Source organism: Urocampus carinirostris, chromosome 2 (assembly GCF_059441175.1).
Source record: "Urocampus carinirostris isolate Australia breed hairy pipefish chromosome 2, RoL_Ucar_1.0, whole genome shotgun sequence".
Taxonomy (NCBI): domain Eukaryota; kingdom Metazoa; phylum Chordata; class Actinopteri; order Syngnathiformes; family Syngnathidae; genus Urocampus; species Urocampus carinirostris.
Genome location: NC_142350.1, coordinates 60,347,624 through 60,371,257, shown reverse-complemented (window position 1 = coordinate 60,371,257; position 23,634 = coordinate 60,347,624). Strand labels below are relative to the sequence as shown.

At 40.9% G+C, this 23,634-nt stretch overlaps 3 protein-coding genes across 3 annotated transcripts; 1 reads left to right on the top strand and 2 right to left on the bottom strand.

Annotated features, from left to right (window-relative positions):
- Positions 1-1,654: 1,654 nt before the first annotated feature.
- Positions 1,655-2,584, bottom strand: LOC148372796 (olfactory receptor 10K1-like). The gene is made up of 2 exons (XM_088327722.1): positions 2,529-2,584; positions 1,655-2,435 (listed from the first exon to the last, which is right to left on the bottom strand). Exons 1-2 carry the CDS (start codon positions 2,582-2,584, stop codon positions 1,655-1,657), a joined length of 837 nt encoding a protein of 278 aa, XP_088183848.1.
- Positions 2,585-4,173: 1,589 nt separating this feature from the next.
- On the bottom strand, positions 4,174-5,012 carry LOC148372795 (olfactory receptor 10K1-like). The gene is made up of 2 exons (XM_088327721.1): positions 4,653-5,012; positions 4,174-4,347 (listed from the first exon to the last, which is right to left on the bottom strand). Exons 1-2 carry the CDS (start codon positions 5,010-5,012, stop codon positions 4,174-4,176), a joined length of 534 nt encoding a protein of 177 aa, XP_088183847.1.
- A 1,148-nt stretch (positions 5,013-6,160) lies between these two features.
- On the top strand, positions 6,161-15,595 carry irgq2 (immunity-related GTPase family, q2). Its single transcript, XM_088328113.1, has 3 exons — positions 6,161-6,188; positions 11,688-12,315; positions 14,988-15,595. The coding sequence occupies exons 2-3, from the start codon at positions 11,690-11,692 to the stop codon at positions 15,481-15,483; spliced, it is 1,122 nt and encodes a 373-aa protein (XP_088184239.1). The 5' UTR covers positions 6,161-6,188; positions 11,688-11,689; the 3' UTR covers positions 15,484-15,595.
- The last annotated feature ends 8,039 nt before the right edge of the window (positions 15,596-23,634 follow it).

Genomic DNA, 23,634 nt, shown 5'->3' with positions numbered 1-23,634 from the left:
TAGTGCTCAAATTATCAAAGGATAAATGATATTTTTAGTTTAGTGTGTGGATCATTAAAATATCAAGTGATGACCAAAAAAGTAAAATGTAATCAAACATAAACATCTAACGCCTGAGAACTGGTGATGTACTAACCAGCCTAACATTTTAAAAACAGTGTTGATCCAGTCTCAGTTCACATACGAAGTTTAACCAATCCATGATGGAGCAGAAGAGGCCTTACAGGTCACTGGGTATTCTAACTCAGTGGTTCTCAACAGTTCTGACCTCAGTACCAGCCATAGCACCCTATTACAAGTCGTGGACCAAATCGAGGAAAAACTTCCACATATTTAGTTTAAAGCAGAGATAATAGGGGCAGCACGGCGGCACAGTGGTTAGCGCTTGTGCGGCACAGTTCATGTCATGGGAACCTGTCGTGGGTTCAAATCCAGCTCCAGACTTCCTGTGCGGAGTTTGTATGTTTTCCCCGTGCTTGCGTGGGTTTCCTCCGGGCACTCCGGTTTCCTCCCACGTTCCAAAAACATGCATTTCAGGTGAATTGGCCGGTCCAAATTGTCCCTAGGTGTGAATGAGCGAGGGAGTTGTCTGTCCATGTGTGCCCTGCAACTGGCTGCCAATTAGTTCAGGGTGTCCCCTGCCCAAAGCCCGAGGCTAGTTGGGATGGGCTCCAGCACCCCCATGACCCTACCGAGGATAAGCGGTGCAAATAATGGATGGATGTATACTAAGATAATTTTATATAAAAAAATCCACTTCAAAGATGTACAGAATATAAATCTTTGTCTTAACTATTTATGATTTCCTGTCATTATGGCAGCAGATCCAAAGGTTAACTCATTTTACTGTGACATGGTATTGTTTCATTTTTGAAATACTTTGACTGGTTGTTTTTTAAAAAATAATTTTACTACTTAGATATTGTTCAATTGAGATTTTTTAAACCTTACTTTATGTGCAATTGCCACTTGTTTTCCTTTTAATGTGGTTTACATGTGATATACAGCCCATTTTCTCATTTACTTTGGCGTCCAGGAATTTATTTTCAGATACTTTCATGCCTTACATTGTTTATTTATATCTTCATGGTTGAACAAGTGGGATCATGTCAGAATTGAATACATTTCGTTTTGTTCAAATCTAATGTCTGTTGATTGGAATTGGAGGTGAGATCTTGGGCCGAGTTTGGGTTTAAAATGTCAATAATTAGGTCCGGGCCCAGCCGGCCGTTCTCCCGCCATTTTTTTTATTCCCTCCATTGTGGAGGGAACCAAGCAACAAACCAACATTTTTGATATATTCTAATTAACCAAAAATATTTACAACATACCAATTTGTTTTGTGGGTTATGCATTCACATAATTCAAAATAACTAATGCACAAATAGTTTGTTCAAACAATTTATTAAAGGGTGCAGGCGGCGTATTGAAGAGTGCAGCAGGGACATTGTCATTTTGTTTCCATTTGTTCACGTTATGGAAGATTGGTGGTCTTTTCTTCATCCTTTGCAAGGGAATTATCACCAGGCATTCTTCAAGGAATGCATCATCAGTTCATTCAAAAAAGACACCTGTATATACAAACAGCAAGTCTTAGCTGAAATCTTCTGTCAATCAGTTAGTCTAATTTTACCAAAATGAGAAGCATCATTTTTCATCGCTCCGCTTGGCAGGTTTTCAACATCACTCCCAGAATATGCTTGCGGATTTTTTTCATTTTCAACCCGTAAATGATTGGATTAAGCAAAGGATTGCAAATGACAACCATAAGACCCATAATCCATCGCACAGTTTTCGGAAGAACCGACTTTAGGATCCCTGTCACACATTCAAAAAACATGAAAAGGAAAGTCATCATCAAAACAATCATGTGAGGTATACATGTATCGATTGCTTTCTTCCCAACCTCTCCCTGGCTTTTATAGGCAACCACGAATATCTTCAAGTATGTGAAGAGGATTAAGAGCACAGGGATGATCAACAAGATAAATATATTTACTATAGATGAGAAGATGAGGTATGCTGGTAATAAACAGTGGATCTCAATAAAAGTAATATTGCAAAAGAATCCGCCCAAAGTCAAATTGCAGATTTTTTGTTTGGTCTGAAGGGCAACTGTTATTGACATCAGACAGAAAGGAACACTCCAAGCAAGAGCTAAGGAAACGCTCACACAACCGGTGCCCATTTTTGATGCATACAACAGAGGCCTGCAGATGGATACATATCTGTCATAGGACATGACTAACAATAGCCATACGTCAGAACTAAGAAAACTGTAGAAACAGAAAACCTGCACCGCGCAGCTAGAATAAGAAATGCTCTGCAGCTGAGACAAGACATCGATGACAAGTTTAGGGAATATAACAGTGCTGGACAAAAGCGAGTTGAGAGACAAAGCTGCAATGAAAATGTACATGGGCTCATGAAGGTTCCTGTTACACCAAATGACACCAATAAGAACGCAATTAGAACATAAAATAAAAACATACAGTGCCAAAAAGGTTATGAAGTAAACATATCTGTACTTTTCAACCTCTAAAAATCCACCAAGGGTTAGCATCAGTGTTTCATTGCCCAACATCATGACAAGCACACAACACACGTTAATTCAAGTTAAATAGAGCATACTCGTCCTGGTGCAAGTTTCCATCACGATGCTACCGAAGCGCTTGTGAGGGGAAGGTGCTGAGACTGAAGTAGGAATACATCGAGTCATCAAAATCATGCTATTGGTCGGTGTGTTGAGGAGGCGTTACGGTCCTTCCCTCTGTTGTGCTCAAATTATCAAAGGATAAATGATATTTTTAGTTTAGTGTGTGGATCATTAAAATATCAAGTGATGACCAAAAACGTAAAATGTAATCAAACTGAAGCATCTTACACCTGAGAACTGGTGATGTACTGACAAGCCTCACACTTTAAAAACAGTGTTGATCTTGTCTCAGTTCACAGACGGTGTTTGGCCAATCCATGTTGGAGCAGAAGAGGCCTTAGAGTGGTTCTCAACAGTTCTGACCTCAGTACCAACCATAGCACCCTATTACAAGTCGTGGACCAAATCAAGGAAAATTTCCACAAATTTAGTTCAAAGCAGAGATAGCTCAGTAGCCTAGATGGTAAGGCGCCCGCTTTGAGACTGGGAGGTCGGTGGTTCGCGCCCCGGCCGAGTCATTCCTAAGACTTAAAAAGTGGTCGGCGGCGCCCTCTGTTGGCTGCGGCTGCATCGGCTCGCTACAACGGGTCAGGTGCAATCGACATTTCGTTCTGTGTACATTGTTACACAGAATGACAATACAAGGAAATTATTATTATTATTATTATTATTATTATTATTATTATTATTATAGAATGTATTCACCCTTTTTGACTTCAAATAACAACTATAGTCTTGGTTTTGTGGGTTATGCATTCAAATTAACCCTAGGTGTGAATGAGCGAGGGAATTGTCTGTCTCTGTGTGCCTTGCGACTGGCTGCCAATTAGTTCAGGGTGTCCCCTGCCCAAAGCCCGAGGCTAGTTGGGATGGGCTCCAGCACCCCCGTGACCCTACTGAGGATAAGCGGTGCAAATAGTGGATGGATGTATACTAAGATAATTTTATATAAAAAAATCCACTTCAAAGATGTACAGTATATAAATCTTTGTCTTAATTATTCTTGATTTCCTGTCATTATGGCAGCAGATCCAAAGGTTAACTCATTTTACCGTGACATGGTATTGTGTAATTTTTAAATATTTTGACTGGTTGTTTTTTAAAAAATAATTTTACTACTTAGATTATGTTCAATTAAGATTTTTTTAAACGTGACTTTATGTGAAATTGCCACTTGTTTTCCTTTTAATGTGGTTTACATGTGATATACAGCCCATTTTCTCATTTACTCTGGCGTCCAGGAATTTATTTTCAGATACTTTCATGCCTTACATCGTTTATTTATATCTTCATGGTTGAACAGGTGGGATCGTGTCAGAAATGAATACATTTCGTTTTATTCAAATCTAATGTCTGTTGATTGGAACTGGAGGTGAGATATTGGGTTTAAAATGTCAATAATTAGGTCGGGCCGGGCCCGGCCGGCCGTTCTCTCGCCATTTTTTTGTTCCCTCCTTTGTGGAGGGAACCAAGCAACAAACCAACATTTTTGATATAATTTAATTAACCAAGAATATTTAAAACATAAGATTGCATATGACAACTTGAAGACCCATAATCCATCGCAGAGTTTTCGGGAGAACCGACTTTAGGAACCCTGTCACACATTCAAAATTCATGAAAAGGAAAGTGATCATCAAAACAATCATGTGAGGTATACATGTATCGATTACTTTCTTCCCAACCTCTCCCTGCCTTTTATAGGCAACCACGAATATCTTCAAGTATGTGAAGAGGATTAAGAGCACAGGGATAATCAACAAGGTAAATATATTTATGACTAAATCAGGTATGCTGGTAATGAACAGTGGATCTCAATAAAAGTATTATTGCAAAAGAATCCCTCCAAAGTCAAATTGCAGATTTTTTATTTTGTCTGAAGGGCAACTGTTATTGACATCTGACAGAAAGGAACACATTAAGTAAGAGCTAAGGAAACGCTCACACAACCTGTGCTCATTGTTGATGCATATAACAGAGGCCTGCAGATGGACACATATCTGTCATAGGACATGACTAACAAAAGCCATATGTCAGAACTAATAAAACTGTAGAAACAGAAAGCCTGCACCACGCAGCTAAAATAAGAAATGTTCTGCAGCTGAGACAAGACATCGATGACAAGTTTAGGGAATATAACGGTGCTAGACGAAAGCGAGTTGAGAGACAAAGCTGCAATGAAAATATACATGGGCTCATGAAGGTTCCTGTTACACCAAATGACACCAATAATAACGCAATTAAAACATAAAATAAAAACATACAGTGCCAAAAATGTTATGAAGTAAACATACCTGTACTTTTCAACCTCTAAAAATCCACCAAGGGTTAGCATCAGTGTTTCATTGCCCAACATCATGACAAGCACACAACACACGTTAATTCAAGTTAAATAGAGCATCCTCGTCCTGGTGCAAGCTTCCATCACGATGCTACCGAAGCGCTTGTGAGGGGAAGGTGCTGAGACTGAAGTAGGAATACATCGAGTCATCAAAATCATGCTATTGGTCATTGTGCTCAAATTATCAAAGGATGGAATGGCATTTTTAGTTCAGCACCTTCCCCTCACAAGCGCTTCAGTTTTAGTTCATTGTGAAGATCATAAAAATATCAAGTAATGACCAAAAACATAAAACACTTTAAAAACAGTGTTGATCTTGTCTCAGTTCACAGATGACAGCAGAAGAGGCCTTACAGGTCACCGGGTATTCTAACTCGGTGGTTCTCAACAGTTCTGACCTCAGTACCAACCATAGCACCCTATTACAAGCCGTGGCCCAAATCAAGGAAAACATTCCACAAATTTAGTTTAAAGCAGAAATAATAGAATGTATTCACCCTTTTTGACTTTAAATACCAAATATACTCTTATATAAGCTCACACCGAATATAAATCACCCCCAAAACGGCTTTAAAATAGCCACATTTTGAATTAAATTCCAAATTCTCATAAAGTTTGTTCCTTAACAACAAAAAATGTATGATTATGTAGCTTAAAATACAACATTTTTAAACACTTTACTGTACATCCAGCAACGCTTGTTCACCATTTTCGTATTTGGCAATTATTTCCTTCTTCGACTCGATCATTTTTGTCACTTTTTCTTCCCCTTATCACAAACATTGTTGGGACCTACTATCATAGGCAGAGGAAATAAAACCCACTTAATCACAATGGAATGAAATGTGGTCCCTCTCAAAAATAATTGGGATGGTCCCAATTGACTGAACAAGAGGAAGAGATCAAGCAGGGCATGTACTGTTAAGAAGTGTAATCGACTCTATTTCTTCTTTTCAGCATTATTTTGCTAAGGCAAAGGCCCACGACCCTCCTTTGGGTCCCAACCCACAAGTTGAGAAACACTGCTCTAATTTACTTTCTGTTGTCAGTTTGTACAACTTGGCCTGCTTTTCCTACTGTTGGTAAAAAAGAAATGTCCCACGTGTTTGGATATCCTTAAATAGACTAAGCTTTATTGGATTAGTGACACACACTTCTAATAGTCCACATCGACACCGCTACAGAGGGACGGTAAGAACGCTCTCTTTGTATACGATTATGCAACTTACATCTAAATTTCACCGGTACTTCTTAACGAGAAAAACTCCTGAGAAGTGGGTTGCTTATTCATTTTGGCTGGAATGTTGAAAAAGGATTGGGTTTGTTTGGTTGACAGAACCAGTAAAATTGCTTCCTTTCATCAGAATTCTTTCATGCGAATTTTTCGGTGTAAACTCATCGAGGTTGACTTTACTGCAGTTTGACTGACCGAATGATAATGCAATTTTCCCAAATCACATGAGGATACCTATAACGCGCATTCTGTGACCGCATACCGTGGAAAAAAAAAACATACTCAGAAAAGTCTCCCTATCCCTCTTTGTCACATCCCTCAGCCGAGGGATAGGGAAAATGCCATGTTTCCGGGCTGGGGAGACAAGGTTGTGGCTTTCGGCCTTCCCAGACTCCATTATACCCAGGTGGCCTAGGCCGGTAAGACCTTTCTCCCCCCTCCGAGGACGAGTGTAGGCTGCAGGAAAAAGAAGAGGCAGTTTGGAGCTATGCCTTACCTTTTCTAGGTGTGCGAAGTGCAGTCTTAGTCACCGGTGAGTTTGTGCTTTCCCAAAAAATACGTTTTTTTAAAACTAATTACTGGCATGAACATGACACACAGATGCGGATCATGTATCTTTTAATCACATATGAACACTTTGCGGTTTCAAATCTTTATGAAACAGCTGAAGAATCTAGTCACTTCCTGGGCATGGACATTCGTAGTTAGTGGAGTCAGCTGGGGGCATTGACTCTAGATATAGGAATATAATGAAAATATCCATTTACCTTTTTTGCCTCGAGTTTCCTAAAAACTGCTTTTGCCGGCTTTCTTTGACAATTTGTCAGAAATGAGCATGGCAGACCTAGTGATAGCCGAAATTGTCAACACTTTTTCCGGGTGATTCCTTTCCGCAAATTCCGAACCTTCATGGAATTCTGCTAAAATGTCTTTAATTTGGGCTGATTGAATAATGGCTGCATCCTCTTCCCTGCCATCTTGCCGGAACCCCTAATCCTCTTCTTCTCTGCACTCTAAACTGTGACGATGACATGAAGAGCATGCTGGGAGCAGATTTGAAGCGATACCCAGTTGGTTTACGTTTGGAAAACTCCTGGAGCGGCGGATAGCAGCGCGTACCGTACTGTATTTTCAATTTCGTATGCAGAGGCAACATTTTCCCATTCAGATACTTCGTAAACTAGACATTCACAAGTAGAGGTACCACTGCACATTGATATTTAAATCATGGCTGATCGTATTTGAACGTTTCAACTCACAATACTTAGTTTGAGCTGAGAGTAGTTAAACAACATTTTATAAAGATTTTCGATAAAAAAATTTGATGCGAGCGTTATACACAACCTTGTGTTTTACATGAATAAATCCATTAGTTTAAAAAAAACCCATCAGAATTAGCTAGAAGGTCAGTTGTCATATCTAGCCCCGTGGTCACATCAAGTCAGTCATTTTTTTGTCACAAAAGCGACAAAAGCACACAAAACAAATGTCAAAAATAAAAAAATAAAATACAGTGTCAAACCAACAAAATAATTAGAAAAACTTTCACAAACATCACAGTCTTCAAGAAATATACAATATATACTAATCGGGAAGGGCAGCACGGCGACGCAGTGTGCGGCACAGTTCTAAGGTCTCGGGAACCTCCTGTGTGGGTTCAAATCCAGCGACCGGACTTACTGTGCGAAGTTTGTATGTTCTCCCCGTGCTTGCGTGGGTTTCCTCTGGGCACTCCGGTTTCCTCCCACATTCCAAAGACATGCATTTCAGGTGGATTGGCCGGTCCAAATTGTCCCTGGGTGTGAATGAGCGAGTTGTCTGTCCCTGTGTGCCCTGCAATTGGCTGGCACCCAGTTCACTGCCCGATGATTGCTGGGATGGGCTCCAGCACCCCCGCGACCCTACTGAGGATGAGCGGTGCAGTTAATGAGATGAGATGAGATGAGATACTAATCGAGAAGATATACATAATGGACAAACTCCGAAAATGTGAGGCCCATAAACCCATTGTATTAACATTTAGTGTTGGCAAAACTATATAAGTAGAATTCTTCAAAATAGGACCTTCAAATTAAGCCTTTTCTGGTGTCATTACAATTTTCTAGCTCAGTGTTTTTCAACTGGTGGGTTGCGACCCAAAAGCCGGTCGAGGACACATTTTTAATCGTGCCTTCGCCGAAGCAAAATTATGCTGAGAAAGAAAAAATTAGCTGAGGGCCACTTACCCTCCTGAACAGTAGATGGCAATAACGCCAGTTGACACACACTGTTTCACACATCAAGAAAAGAAAGTTTCTTTATACACGTTAAGCATGGCCAAACACAGATACAGAGTCGAATATATCAGATTTGGATACTATAATATTTAAAAAATAGCTGCAAAAGTAAAGTGTTTTGTATTTGAATGAATGAATGACAACTTTTATTTCGAACATTAAAATAAAAACAGGACAAAAACAACGAGTCAACAACAAAATAATGTCACATAACATGTTCGAAAAGGGGTAGTCAGAAGCAGATGCTTATTTTTCCTACCCCTTTATCTTTCCTATTAAATACATTTTACAAATCCTCCTTTCCTCTTATGTCTAATATAACAAAATCTCATGGATATACTTATAACATAGGTCAGATATCAATAATTATAATAATTACAATAATCACAGATTTTATACACTAATCTTCGCAATACCCATCCCTCAACGTCATAATGCGCCTAGTTACCAAATGTCACCGTGGCACCAATGATAATAACAACAATAACAGTTCTGATATAATAATAGCAACAATAACAACAAGTTAACCATAGTTTTAAACGCAGTATTTCCAATCTCCCTCATATCCCACTTTCTTCATCCCTGTATTTCGCCAGTAATGCTTTTTTGTATTTAAATTTGAACGCATGGACAGTTGGACATTGTTTGATCTCATCTTGTAAATTATTCCAAAGTTTGACTCCACACACAGACACACACATACTTTTCCTGGTTGTTCTCACCTTTGGGATTTTGATTTTACTACAGCCCCTCTAGTTATAATTTCCCTCTTTCCGAGTGAATAATTTTTGTATGTTTTCTGGCACTATGTTTTTGTTGACCTTAAATAGGAGTTGGGATGTGAAAAATTGTATTAAATCGCCCAATTTTAATCATTTGGACTGCATGAATAAAATATTGGTATGATCCCGATATCCTACCCTGTGTATGGTTCTTATTGCACGTTTTTGAAGGATAAAAAGGGGCTGTAGTGAACTTTTGTAATTATTGCCCCAGATTTCTCCACAATATGTTAAATATGGGAGAACTAGAGAACAATATACTAAATACAATGCATTGTAATTTAAAAGAAATTTGGCTTTATTAATGATTGAAATGCTTTTAGATACCTTAGTTTGTATTAGTTTGTTTGTATTTCATTAAATGTAGTTAATTGAGCATTAAAGAGTCATATTTTTTTTTTTTTAAAAATTGAATGTTTTTTAACATTCTCATTCAATAAATTTGAAAAGTGGAATGTATTGTTTCAATTGAGAACCACTGGTCTTGCACCACACTCTGAACCATTTCCAAATAATAACTGACTTCTAAGTTGTTTTTCTAGTATTGTGTTGAACTGTTTCTGACAAATAAGCAAAACAAAGTTATAAACAACAACGATAATAACACATGGGCATATTAGTGAACACCCAGGAGAGGCTATGTCCTGGTGCTGTGCCAGATATTATTTATGTTTATATTCAACCAGTGAAAACTCGCCCTAGGGGGATAACTAATGATGACCCTGTGATTAATGTTGATGTCTTGTTTTCAAGACTATTTCTCCCTTGAGTCAATATCACTGTGTCCACTACTCATCAAACGCAAACCCATGAGGCAGAGCTTGTTTTTGAAGCATCATTACATCACTCACTGGTCCTACACCGCCAACCTCCTATGGGATCACTCACTTAATGGTGACCTCAAGTTCATCATTAGCTCATCTCTCTGGCTCAGCTTGCTAGCTACATCTGATTATTATAATATTGACATTACTCGTAGTCAAAATTCCTTGTAAAGTCTATCTATGTATCTACCCTGGTCATATCCCTCCAGAGGGGTGACCGACAGCAAGACAAACACATAAGAAAATAAAGAAAATTAAAAATTAAAAAAAAGGGAAAAGGTAGCAAAAAACACACGCAAACATTTTTGGGACCATGGCCAACCGAAAGGCCCAAACAATTAAAGCAACTCGGCACCCAAGTCGGTCATGCTTTCGTCCCTCCAGATGAGACGGGACAAAAGAAAGCGGCCATGTAACTCGGGTCAGGGTGACACAACACACTCTTCTGTTCGACAGCAGGGCCCGACAGCTTTCACTGGTTTACCCCTGCCGCATCATAGAGGTGCCCTGCCCATCCCGTAGAACGCGTCCAAATATTCCACTATCCTTTCACAACACCTTTCCACTCCTTCCTATCACCAACAAGAGCTCCAGCTTCCACTATATTTAGACCTCTTTCCTGCAGTGCAGTCATAACACCATCCATCCACGTCAATCGCGGCCTTCCTCTTGGTCTCCTTCCATTTACTATTTACTATCTTCAACATTCGCTCCTCTTCAATCCTCTCCATGTGTCCAAACCAACCGAGTACTCTCTTATCCACACGTTGGCTCAGTTCCACTACTATTACCGTAGTAAAGGGTGGAAATAGCCACAATATTTGGTGGTTCCGTTGAGAATTAACAAAAAAATTAAATTTACGGATTCCTAAACTGCCAGGGTTGTAGGGCACAGTTTTCTGTGATGTGTCCTCGGCCAGTACAGTAAAAGAGATAAAAACAGATACTACTGATTTCCATGGTTTCTAGTAACAGGAAGAAGCCCCCTTGACCTGGCTCAGATTCATCAATTTTATTATCTGATCGCTGTTGTTTTTCTGTGTACAGATTAGGATTATGCGCTCTCACTGTGGAGACCCGGGTTCAATTCCCGTTGCATCCAATATTGTGGAAGTGTAGTCAGCGATACTTTTCGATTGATCAATCATTGTCCAAATACGGTGATATACTATTGTAAAACCGTATACAATGCGCACCAAAACTTTGATTGGATTTTTGTGTAAGAAAAAATGTGCATTACACAAGAATAAATGCGGTATAAGGAACACAACAAGACAGATTTTGTTCTTTCTGTGCTGCCCTAAAACCCACGGCCTGGTACCGTTTCGTAGCCTGGTGGTTGGTTACCACTGCTGTATACGATAGTTAAAATAACAAAACATATCCTAAGGAAACACAGGTTTCATCTAGTGATTTAATGCCTGAATCCACATTTCACTCCTTCTCATGCTCAAGCCTTGGCCACCAGTGGGCAGCATTATGCTTACATTTGGTAAAAAAAAAACCAAAATGGTTCTTCTGTTCATCATTTTGATAATCAATATGAAGTAACCGACCCCTTTACTTTTGTGCAGCGATGGTGGATGCTCTCAAAGGCGTGAACCTACTGGAGAACCTCAAAAACTCTATTGAGCGCAACCAGTTGTCCGAGGTCAAAGACACGGTGGAAGACCTTCTCCTCAGCAGGCTCAACCTTGCTGTGGTAGGAGAGCGTTCGGAAGAGAAGTCAACTTTCATCAACTGTCTGCATGGGGTGTCTGCTGGTGATGAAGGAGCAGCTCGATTTTCCTCTGTCCCCTCCGAGGACTTGAAGTGCTATCCCAATCCAGCGCACCCTGACTTCCGCCTGTGGGACCTCCCTCCAGTTCCTAATGTGTCTCCATTCGAGCCTGACATTTACATGGATGCCGTCAAGTTCCTCCGCTACAACGTAGTGTTCCTGTTGGTAACGCAGACCCCTCTTCAGAGTGTGGTGGCATTGTTTCAGAGAACCCAATTACTGAAGCTACAGACAGTCTACCTGACCCTCTTGGTTTCTGGAGAAGACCAAGACCTGAATTCAAAAAGGACAGAATGTGTGGAGGCTCTGAGATCCCAAGGTGTTATGAAGCCCAAAGTTTACCTAGTCAGGCCCAATGCCCTGGAGACCCTGGACTTCCCAACCCTACTTGAAAACTTAGCCAGAGACCTCCCGGAGATCAGGTATTACAGACATCTGCCGGGCGGTTTCGACAACATTTGAAAGACAAGAGACTCAGAAATTGCATCGCTAGTCAATGACTGCAATTACCCGGATTAAGCTATAATTGATATGACAAACACAAGGCCGAACCCATACCTGTCAACCTGTACGTTTTTTGCCGTACAAAGTACATTTATTATGCATTTGTACGACGTACAAGAAAATCTGTACAAAAAAACACAAATTTGTCAATTATGGGTACCATCCGGTATACACCGACTATGACGAAATGGCAAATCAATCAAGTCAAACGAGTTTGCCGCGGTACCCTCTATCTCGGTATCGTTTTTTTCCCGTTGCAAACGAAGCAGCGGTTTAATGCTACTGTGCCTCGGATTTCATGTGGTAGTTATGTAGTGAAAGGAAGTCCGCCTCTTTTTAAAGAACCGGCTTTTTCGGCTCAACTCATTAAAGAGAGTCGGCTCTCAAACGGCTAACTTGCTCTGATGAATTATATTACGAATCATTATTGTTGTATAAAGATGTTAAGAAAAAAGGAAGTATAAAAGAAGGAAATGAAAAAAGACAGGTTTGCGGTTCTCCCTTTAAACAGTATATTACCAACAATAATAGACTTTAATCGGGCATGTTTATGGACTGTACTCCCAAATCCACTCAATTGTGGACTGAGCAATTCGGAAAAAACACCGGACTATGTGTAATGTAAGATCAAACATCAAACATTCCGGTTGTATCCAGCAACTCTGTTTGTCCCCTCACCCCTCTCATCAAACACAATTTGGAGAGATCAAAATGTTTATAAAATACAGGCAAAATCTATAAATTGAGAGTTTTTTTTTTAGAATTGACTTGGATTTGCGTCTGAACATGACAAAGCTGGACTAAACCCGGGACGGGGATTTTCATTGTAGGGGCCCAAGCAGCAAAGTCGCCGGAAGGACCAATTGGCATTAGCCTCGCCAACTCGAGTGCCTCCATTAGCTGCTAGCCTCGCCAATGCTAGCACTAGCTTCCCTTGGTTTGATAATGTTGGTGTTTATTTGTTTTACCTATGATGTTCTTATTTCATTTTCATTTTTTGTTTATTTTTCAACACTTAGTTTGTTTAATTTTGTCTTTTGGTATATAGAACTAGATTTGTCAAATGTTGTTAGATTACCCAAATTACTATTCGGTTCACAGTTCAGGGATCCCCTAACCACCAGGGTCGACGACTAGTCGTAGTATTCTGTCTTGCAACTGAAAATGAGTCCTAAAAAGCTCAAGTAAGAATGAAAAACTAAGGAGACTCAAATGGACCATTACGCGCCATTTTTCTTCTATTTTTAACCCAGCCTTTCACCAGGATTTTGTATTTTTTGGGTACCCGTAGTAGCAAGATGGCGGACTATGATGTTAGCTCCCTCTAGGTAAGGCTCATTTTATGTAAATAAATAGATAATTCTAGACCGACGTGCCTCTAAAAAAATTCAAATCTATATAATAGTTCATGCATTTTTTTCTAGTTATTTAAATCAATATTTTTTATTTTAATTGTTTATTTTACCACTAGGAGGCACACAAACATTTCCTTCAAGTGCAGCCATAGCTGATTATGGATTAATTTATGACTGATTGATTGATTGATTCATTCATTCATTCATTCATTAAATTATTCATTCATTAAATTATTCATTAATTCATTGAGTGATTCATTGATTGATTTATTCATTGATTTATTCATTGATTCAATAAATGATTGCTCGGTTGATTGATTGAACAATTGATCGATTTGTTGATTGATCGATCAATTTATTGGTTGGTTGGTTGGTTGCTTGATTGGTTGGTTGGTTGATTGATTGGTTGGTTGATTGATTGATTGATCAAGCGATCATTCAATTGGTTAATTGATTGGTTGATTGATTGATTGGTTAATTGATTGATTGATTGATTGATTGATTTTCATGGTTTTTTTTTTTTAGATTAATATTGTAGGGGGGCAGCACGGCAGCGCAGTGGTTAGCACGTGTGCGGCACAGTGCTGAGGTCATGAGATCAAACCTCCTGTGTGGAGTTTGCATGTTCTCCCCGTGCTTGCGTGGGTTTCTTCCGGGCACTCCGGTTTCCTCCCACATTCCAAAAACATGCATGTTAGGTTAATTGGCCGGTCTAAATTGTCCCTAGGTGTGAATGAGCGATCGAATTGTCTGTCCCTATGTGCCCTGCGACTGGCTGGCAACCAGTTCAGGGTGTCCCCTGCCCACTGCCCGAGGATAGCTGGGATGGGCTCCAGCACCCCCGCGACCCTACTGAGGATAAGCGGTGCATATAATGGATGGATGGATAATATTGTAGGGAATATAAAGAAAAAAATATTTGAGAACAGTGGAATAGTTTTATCTAAGCTGTTTAATGGTAAACAGTATTTGGCCTAACCTCACTAGCACACTAGCTTTGGCGGTGCCCAGGTAAATTGAGTTCAAGACTTCTGTTTTAAATGGAGTAAACTAGTATCTGAATATGGAAATTGGAATATTGTGCATTTAGGAAAGATATTTGAGAGACTTCTGCTTGTTAAAAACCTAGAGATGCTATGAAAGCATAACTTTTGCATGTGATTCAAAATTGTTCAGTGGTAGCTTCAGACTTGTTTGAGATATCCACTTGAGTAACTTCCTCCCCTCTCCTCTAGGTGGTACGCTCTCCTAATGGCGCTCCCCACACTGACCCCTGCGTTAGTGACTCAAAAGAAGGAAGCATTCGGAGCCCTGATCTGGGCTGCGGCCTCCCTGTCCGGAGGCGTTTCGGCAGTCCCGGTCCCTTTCGTGGCCTCGGCGTTGGACTCGAGCGTGGCCGTTCGTGTCCTGTGCAAAGTACAGACGTCACTTTGTCTGGACGACCGGTCCGTGGAGCGTCTTGCCCGGCGGCGAGGCCTGGAAGCGGCACGTCTCAAGGCCCTGCGGCGGTGCCCGCTCTCAGCCGAGGTCTCTAAAGTGGAGGTGAAGCGACGCCTGGCGACGGCCGAGAAAGATGGCTCCACGTTTTCCTCCAGGCTGGTGCAGATGGCCGTGCCCAGAAACGCCCGCTCGGCCGGACGTTCCTTCGCCACTATGCTACACGCCTTGAACGGCGCTATCGACGACATGGCCGCAGATGCAGAGGAGATATTGGCATTAGCGTTTGCTTAAAGGCTAAATGCATTAGCCCTGAGGATAGCTGAAGTGCCCGCGAACTTGTTCTGAAAAGAGCTCATCAGTGCTTGGTCATTATATTTTTGTAGTAAAACAGTGGTTGACTGAGTCTATACAAGTCAAGTCAAGTCATTTTTATTCGTAAAGCCCTTAATCACAAAGAGTCTCAAAGGGCTATTATTTCAGACCATTATTACACCATCCCTTGATCTGAAACCAACATGAGGGCAAGGGAAAACTCAAAAACCTCAACATGAGGTAAATGAAGAAACCTTGAGAAGGGACCGCACATGTGGTAATCCCCCTTTCAGGATGACCATGCTGCAATGGATGTTGCAAGTACAAATAGTACAGAGATATTGTCAACAAAAAATATAGGTTATTCATATGCTATAGAGTAGAAGTGTGTTTTAAGATTAGATTTAAACATTTCCACTGAGATTGCAGATCGGATCTTGGGGGAAAGAGCATTCCACAGCACCGGTGCCCGGATGGAGAACGCTCTCGAACCTGCGGAACACTTCTTGGCTCTTGGGATCACCAGTAGACCAGTGTTTCAGAACGAAGGCTTCGGACCGGAACATAGGGGGTAATCAGATCTGAAAGATATGAGGGAGCAAGTCCATGTATGATTTTCTATAATACCAAGAGAACCTTTAAATCACGTTTTAGGCTAACAGGGAGCCAATGCAGGTTAGCCAAAATCGGCGTAATGTGATCGGACTTTCTTGTCCTAGTTAAAAGCCTCGCTGCAGCATTTTGTACCAGCTGAAGACTCTTGATTCTGGACTTCGGGAGACCGGAGAGTAGTGCATTACAGTAATTGAGACGGGAGGTAACAAATGCGTGAATTATAATCTCCGCATCCGACTGAGACAGCATAGGACGAATTTTAGCAATGTTGCAAAAAAAAACGCAGCGTTAAAGAAAGCCAGCTTTTATTTCTGCTAGTTTGGCGTTATAATGTCATGTTGTTTATTTGTGTGCCAGAATCGGAGAAAAAACTGTAATGATTGGAAATCGAAGTTTTACAGGATCCCAGCAGAGACTTTTGATCAAAGGAAAGGAAGAGAGTTGTAGTAAATGCATTAAAGCGAAAAGATTGGACCGAGGCACTCAGCCAAAATCCTCTGGTTTGAAGCACACACGTTTTATATCAAGTGAGAAAAATTAAATATTTATGATAATCAAAAGATACTTCTCCTACATAAAAGCAACAGATACATTAATATTTAAATGTATCTGATACATTATTTGGATTGTGAGCCGAAGGATTGTTGGAAGTGTGTGCCTTAATTTATTTTCGACCCACGCAGTGTTTACAAGGCTACCGTTGGCATTTACACTATACGCTAACAGCTGAAGCTAAGAAAATAACACGATACCACTAATACTCTATGTAATATGGACTTGATAGCAACAATAATAAACTGTCATGATTACTGGTTCGGGGCACCTGCGGCTGCCCCGTTGGCGCCAACAGCCCTGGTCGCTGATTGGCTCCTTGCCACTTTTTAAACCCCCCGGCTCCCTGATACCGACGTGAGACCGTCCTGCGAACTTACACTATTGTCACAATCACCCGGATCGGGAACACTTGTGTTCAGGATTTGGCGCCAACAGCCAGGACAGCTGATTGGCGCACCCTGTACATTTAAATCCCCAGCTTCCGGTAACACTTTGTCCGATTGTACTATGCGATCTGTTGCCATCTGCTCAGAAAGCCCGTACCTCCGACTCTTTGCCTGCCTCCTGTTTTTCTACCTGATCTCCGTTGCCGACCCGTTTCCGAATTTGCCTACGACCTGCCCTGCTTGCCTAACTCCTGGTCTCTCTTCCGAACACAACGACGCCCTTCTTCTCCAGCCCCAACCAACAACACGACGACTACGCCTGTCCACGACCATTCCCGCCAAGCCTTCACCCGCCTGTCAAGTCTCGACAATCCGTCAAACAACGGATCGAAGATTCACGTCTTGTCATTCCTTCCTTCCAATAAAAACCAAGAAACGAGTGCAAGTGATCTCAGTTTTCCTTCCGTCCTGCCTGACAACCTTGGCTAGGCAAGCACCGTACCCTCCGACAATTTCCTGTTCTGTTTTCTCCTGCCTGTTACCCGTTGCCGACCTGTTTCAGGACCAGTTTCTGCCCTGCTCTTCCGTCCCAGCCTTCGACCTGTTATGCCTTGTTTCCTGCCTGATACTTGTTGCCGACCTTTTTTCTGGACTCGATTACCGCCCTTCCTCTCCTGTCCCGGCTACCGACTAGCTTTCCTGCCACCCACGACTATCCTCGCTCGACACGGAAGTGCCACCTCCGCGCTCCTGCCTTCAGCCACCCGTGTCTGACGATCACTGGATCGTGGAAGCAAGCACCGCTCTTTTTTTTTCAATAAAACTGAGTTAAACGAACGCTATTGGGTCCTGTCTTCGTCTTTGGCTTGTGACATAAACATTTATTTGTCTAACCTGATATGAAGTGTGCGCTGCAAACCAGAGCATTTTTGATGAGTGCCTCGGCCCAATCTTTTTGCTTTATTGCATTTACCACACCTCTTTTCGTCAGAGACCAGAAACGGAGACAGAACCCACTTGCGTTTGTTTTCTTAGCTTTATTTAGAAGGAGGAAAAAAGGCTTGCACCCATGATCCGGTGATCGTTGGTCACGGGTAGCAGATCGCTCGGAACGCAGAAGTGGCGAGCGAAGGCAGTGTCGAGAGCGGGGGAAGAACAGGTCGATGGCCGGGATCGAGGAGCAGAAACGTAATCGAGTTCAGAAAAGGGGTCGAAGCCGGGAGTCAAACAGGAATCAAAACAGGATGGAGTCAGGGTCGGAAAGTGCTTGCCTAGCGGGGGGCTGAGTTTCACAGACTGACACTGACACTCTTTGACAGGAATTTAAAAAGAGTTGAGCAGCCAATCGGCGTCCGAGGCCGTTGGCGCCAAAAGGAGCAGATAATCATGACACTTTTCTATTTTTTTGATCAGGAATGTCTGCTGTGATCCAGAAAACCTAAATTCATGACTACATGACTCCAGTTAGCAGTAATGAGAGCTTTATTTTCATCTGTCTTCTCACCAGCACAAATTTTTATTTGCCTCTAGGCTAAGCTCAGCCCGCTGGATGCGTCACAATGTTTGCGAACAAATTTAAAGGTCTATTATTAATCTGATAACAACATAGTAATAATATAGTTATAACATGATAATCTGTTATTTTAGAAACGCATATAAAACTTAGTGCCGTTTGCGCTAGTAAGTGACAAAAATTAGCTCTCAGCTTGCCTAGTGGATGTGATTTTTGCTCTCGAACATGTTAAACAGCGTCATTTATGATCGATAAAACTCGCATTCTTTTACATTTATTCTCTTCTGCCCGGTGTACCTTATTTGCATAACGTCTGATACAATGGCAATCAAACCTGGATTGCAGCAGTAAGAAGGCCGCTAGACCACTGGGGACGTAGATGACACAGGAAAAGGCAACCGATTTTATCTCATCATCTGTCATGAACCAGAACAGGATCAGGACCCAAACGCGTGACGTTCTCACACAAGCCTTTCATTTTACGGGAAATGGGAAGTCGTGCACATTAGGCAGCAGTCTAATCACTATTTTTGAAATACCTGTAGGTTGATAAATTTGCATTTACTTTACATATCATGAACACAGGGTTCGGTAGGGTTACTTTAACTTGATTACTTTCAATTACTTTTGGATTACTCCAATACCAAATATGGAGTAATATGGAGTAAGAAACTAAATATGAATAAAATGACTAAATTTTGTGCAGGCTTGGGGAGTAACGGAATACATGGAACGGCAAAAATGATGTTGGCAAGCTGTTTGGATTGATTTTAATTTTGTTTCTGTCGCATTTTATGTTAGTTTTGCCGGAGATCAAAGAGATCAAAGACAGGAGAGAAAGCTTACCACGTGTTTTGAGTCATAGTTGTATTCATATTTAGTTTATTTTGTCTTTTATGAGCATATTTGGTATTGGAGTAATCCAAAAGTAATTGAAAGTAATCCAGTTAAAGTAAACCTACCCAACCCTGCATGAACATCACCAATAGGGGGCCATCTTGCTGCTACCAGTACCCAGAAACCCCCCAAAATCACGAAAAACTTGACAATTTGCCGTTTGGTATATTTGCGTCTCCGTAGTTTGTATGCTTCTTTGTGATTTTTAGCACTTTGCCTCGGGTTGCACTACACTAATTGTGTCATACCCATGGCTTGTGGGCCAAATGTGCCCCCCCTGTTTCATTTTTGGAAGGCCTGCAATAACTTAAAAAGTCTGAGCGTCTATAGTTAAATGGATTAAGAGTGCTTTGAGCAAAAACTACATTTCCCACAATGCCTGTTAACTGCCATACGATACAACGAGATGGATCAGTGCCAATGAATGGAATTGAGAAACGTCCCAAAAATACGTTGTTATTTTGTTATTTTTAGATCTCAACTGGAATGTTTATGACTTCAATAAGTACAATAGTTATTTTACATCAAGTAGTAGTTTTTTTTTACATACCACTCAATTACATTTCAAATGACCTCAGTCCCTTTGAGTAAAGCTATTATGCAAATGTAGCCCTCTGTGAAAATGAGTTTCACCCCCCTGCACTACACAATACACTGAAATCTAGTGATTAATTAATACACACTGTTCGTTCAAAGGGACAGCATGTCATATTTAGTGCCTCCTAGTGGTCTAGTTGGCATTGTCCAAATTTTTGAGTTGAGCACATTCAATTTGTTCCTGATATTTGAAAACAGTGGTATTTTGTAATCAGGGCTTTCTTCATGGGAAACCTAATACTGGCCAAACTCACTGAGACCCAAGGTCCAACTGTCCCCAAGAAAATGGAGTTTGAGGCCCCTGGTTTCAATATTGAGCATGAATACATGAGTTATCATATAAACGTGCATTTTAAAAATACTCGTAAATCGAAAAATGTGTATTTTTCCAAGTAACACGAAGCTCACCGTTATGGTGCTAAAATGATTGTCTGACATCTTGCTGCTAGGACTACCCCAAAAACCTAGTGAAAGGCCAGGCTATTTGGCCCCCTTGAACCTTGGGACCTTTTGCCGCATTTCAGACTTCAAACATAAAGATATAAAACTGTAATTTCTTGTGAATCATCAACAATAAGTGGGACACAATCATGAAGTGGAACACACTTTATTGGATATTTCAAACTTTTTTAACAAAATAAAAAACTAAAAAATGGGTGTGCAAAATTATTCAGCCCCTTTTCTTTCAGTGCAGCTAACTCTGTCCAGAAGTTCAGTGAGGATCTATGAATGATTCAATGTTGATCTAAATGACTAACGATGATAAATGGAATCCACCTGTGTGTAATGAAGTCTCTGTATAAATGCACCTGCACTGTGATAGTCTCAGAGGTCTGTTTAAAGCGCAGAGAGCATCATGAAGAACGAGGAACACACCAGGCAGGTCCGAGATACTGTTGTGGAGAAGTTTAAAGCTGGATTTGGATACAAAAATATTTCCCAAGCTTCAAACATCCCAGGGAGCACTGTGCAAGCAATAATATTGAAATGGAAGGAGTACCAGACCACTGCAAATCTACCAAGATCGGGCCGTCCCCAAACTTTCAGCTCATACAAGGAGAAAACTGATCAGAGATGCAAACCTGATCAAGGGGGCCAAATGGTTTTGCAAGCCACTTTAGCTCATGTATTTTTGCCGTGGGTTAAGGAAAGCTTTTGTACCATTAGGGGGCACTAAATATTACACACTCTCCCTTTGGTGTAATGTTATTTTTTTCCCAACAGAGCATTCTAGGAATCTTCTGCAATGCAACATACAATAATGGAAGAAACTTTTGCATATCCAACCTTTTGAGTTGAGCACATTATTTATTTTTCCTGAATTACACGAAGGCAGATAAAAACGAATGACTGGGGACATGATAAGCCCATACATTTCTCAATTATCAAGTATGCAAGGTTAAGAGAACACACAAATTACTGTTTCACGACAGAGTTACTAAGATGACACATTGTAACAAGCAGGGTTGGGTAGGGTTACTTTAACTGGATTACTTTCAATTACTTTTGGATTACTCCAATACCAAATATGCTAATAAAAGACAAACGAAACTAAATATGAATAAAATGATGACTCACAACACGTGGTAAGCTTTCTCTTCTGGCTTTGATCTCTTTGATCTCCGGCAAAACTAACATAAAATGCGACAGAAACAAAATAAAAATAAATCCAAACATCATTTTTGCCGTTCCATGTATTCCTACTCCCCAAGCCTGCACAAAATTTAGTCATTTTATTCAGATTTAGTTTATTTTGTCTTTTATTAGCATATTTAGTATTGGAGTAATCCAAAAGTAATTGAAAGTAATCAAGTTAAAGTAACACTACCCAACCCACTAACAAGTACGACGGGAAAAGAAAAAGGGATGGAATAGTGGCGTTCATGATTCTTTTCTGCTATTCTGCGTCAGCAGTGCCCTCAAGTGGTCAATCAGCAGAAGGAAAACTGACACGGGGGAGAGGAGATAAAACACTCGGAATTTTGGCCCGGGCGGCACTCCGTAGCCAAAGAAATTACTCAAATAAAAATACTGGTATTTCAGAATAACCAGAATCAAGTAAACGTAATAATCCAAATAATGTTTTATGTAAAAGTAAAAAAATAAAAATAAAACTTGTTGAAAACAACTACTCAAGTACTGAGTAGCTTAAACTTGTTTTTAAAGATATTTGAAAACAGTGGGGGCAGCACGGCGGCGCAGTGGTTAGCGCGTGTGCAGCACAGTTCTGAGGTCGTGGGAACCACCTGCGTGGGTTTAAATCCAGCTCCCGGCCTTACTGTGCGGAGTTTGTATGTTCTCCCCGTGCTTGCGTGGGTTTCCTCCGGGCACTCCGGTTTCCTCCCACATTCCAAAGACATGCATTTCAGGTGGATTGGCCGGTCCAAATTGTCCCTAGGTGTGACTGAGCGAGTGAGTTGTCTGTCCTTGTGTGTCCTGCGATTGGCTGGCAACCAGTTCAGGATGTCCCCTGCCCACTGCCCGATGATTGCTGGGATGGGCTCCAGCACCCCCGCGACCCTACTGAGGATAAGCGGTGCAGCGAATGAGATGAGATGAGATGAGATGAAAACAGTGGTATTTTGTAATCAGGGCTTTTCTCATGGAAAACCTAAAAATCCACTGAGACCCAAGGTCCAGATGTCCCCAAGAAAATGGAGTTTGAGGCCCCTGGTTTAAATATTGAGCATGAATACATGAGCTATCATATAAACGTGCATTTTTAAAAATGTGTATTTTTCTACAGAACATGAAGCTCACCTTGATGGTGCTAAAATGATTGTCTGACATCTTGCTGCTATGACTACCCCAAAAACCTAGTGAAAGGCCTGCCAAAAGAACGTGAATTAAAATAGCATTTTTCCTTGTTTCCTCATATCTTTCAGGTTTAATTCCCCCCTATGTTCAGGTCTGGAACCTTCACTCTGAAAATGCTGGTCTGCTAGTGATCCCAAGAACCAAGAAGAAATCCATAGGTTTGAGAGTGCTCTCCATTCGGGCACCGGTGCTGTGGAATGCTCTGCCCACTGAGGGTCGATCTGCAACCTCAATGGAACTGTTTAAAGGTTTTGAGTTTTTCCTTGTCCTCATGTAGGTTTTAGATCAGGGGCTGGTGTCATAATAGTCTGTAATTTGCAATAGTGTGTGTTCTATGCAGCCCTTTGAGACTCATTTAGAAAAAGGGCGTCACAAATATACATGACTTGACTTGTGTAATTTTTGGTTGCACTACCGATACAGTGACATCTAGTGGTCAACTATAATACAGTGTCCCTTTTAAAACACATGGTGTGTTAAGTCATTTGCATGCTTATGTAACCGCGGTGTACCTGTCCCACCAAAGATCCACATTCACGCTGGACTGGATGATGAGGTTTTTATTACAGTTGCTGCAAATGAATGAGTCACAACACGTGGTAAGCTTCTCTGCTGGCTTTGATCTCTTTGATCTCATTGGCAGCTCGTTGTAGACTGCCCAAAACATATCAAAAAGCTTTCTTTTCAGTTTACATAAAAAACATTTTAGAATATCAACCTTCACAATACATTTTTACATCCATTTTAACA

What these genes read in the sequence shown, in the direction of transcription:
- LOC148372796 (XM_088327722.1), bottom strand. Translation starts at nt 2,584, where the DNA reads ATGTTGGGCAATGAAACACTGATGCTAACCCTTGGTGGATTTTTAGAG. An exon ending in GGATTTTTAGAGGTTGAAAA is followed by an intron (nt 2,436 to 2,528) that starts GTACAGATATGT and finishes TTGGTGTAACAG; the next exon opens with GAACCTTCATGAGCCCATGT.
- LOC148372795 (XM_088327721.1), bottom strand. Translation starts at nt 5,012, where the DNA reads ATGTTGGGCAATGAAACACTGATGCTAACCCTTGGTGGATTTTTAGAG. An exon ending in TCATGTCCTATGACAGATAT is followed by an intron (nt 4,348 to 4,652) that starts GTGTCCATCTGC and finishes TATAAAAGGCAG; the next exon opens with GGAGAGGTTGGGAAGAAAGT.
- irgq2 (XM_088328113.1), top strand. Translation starts at nt 11,690, where the DNA reads ATGGTGGATGCTCTCAAAGGCGTGAACCTACTGGAGAACCTCAAAAAC. An exon ending in AGAGACCTCCCGGAGATCAG is followed by an intron (nt 12,316 to 14,987) that starts GTATTACAGACA and finishes CCTCTCCTCTAG; the next exon opens with GTGGTACGCTCTCCTAATGG.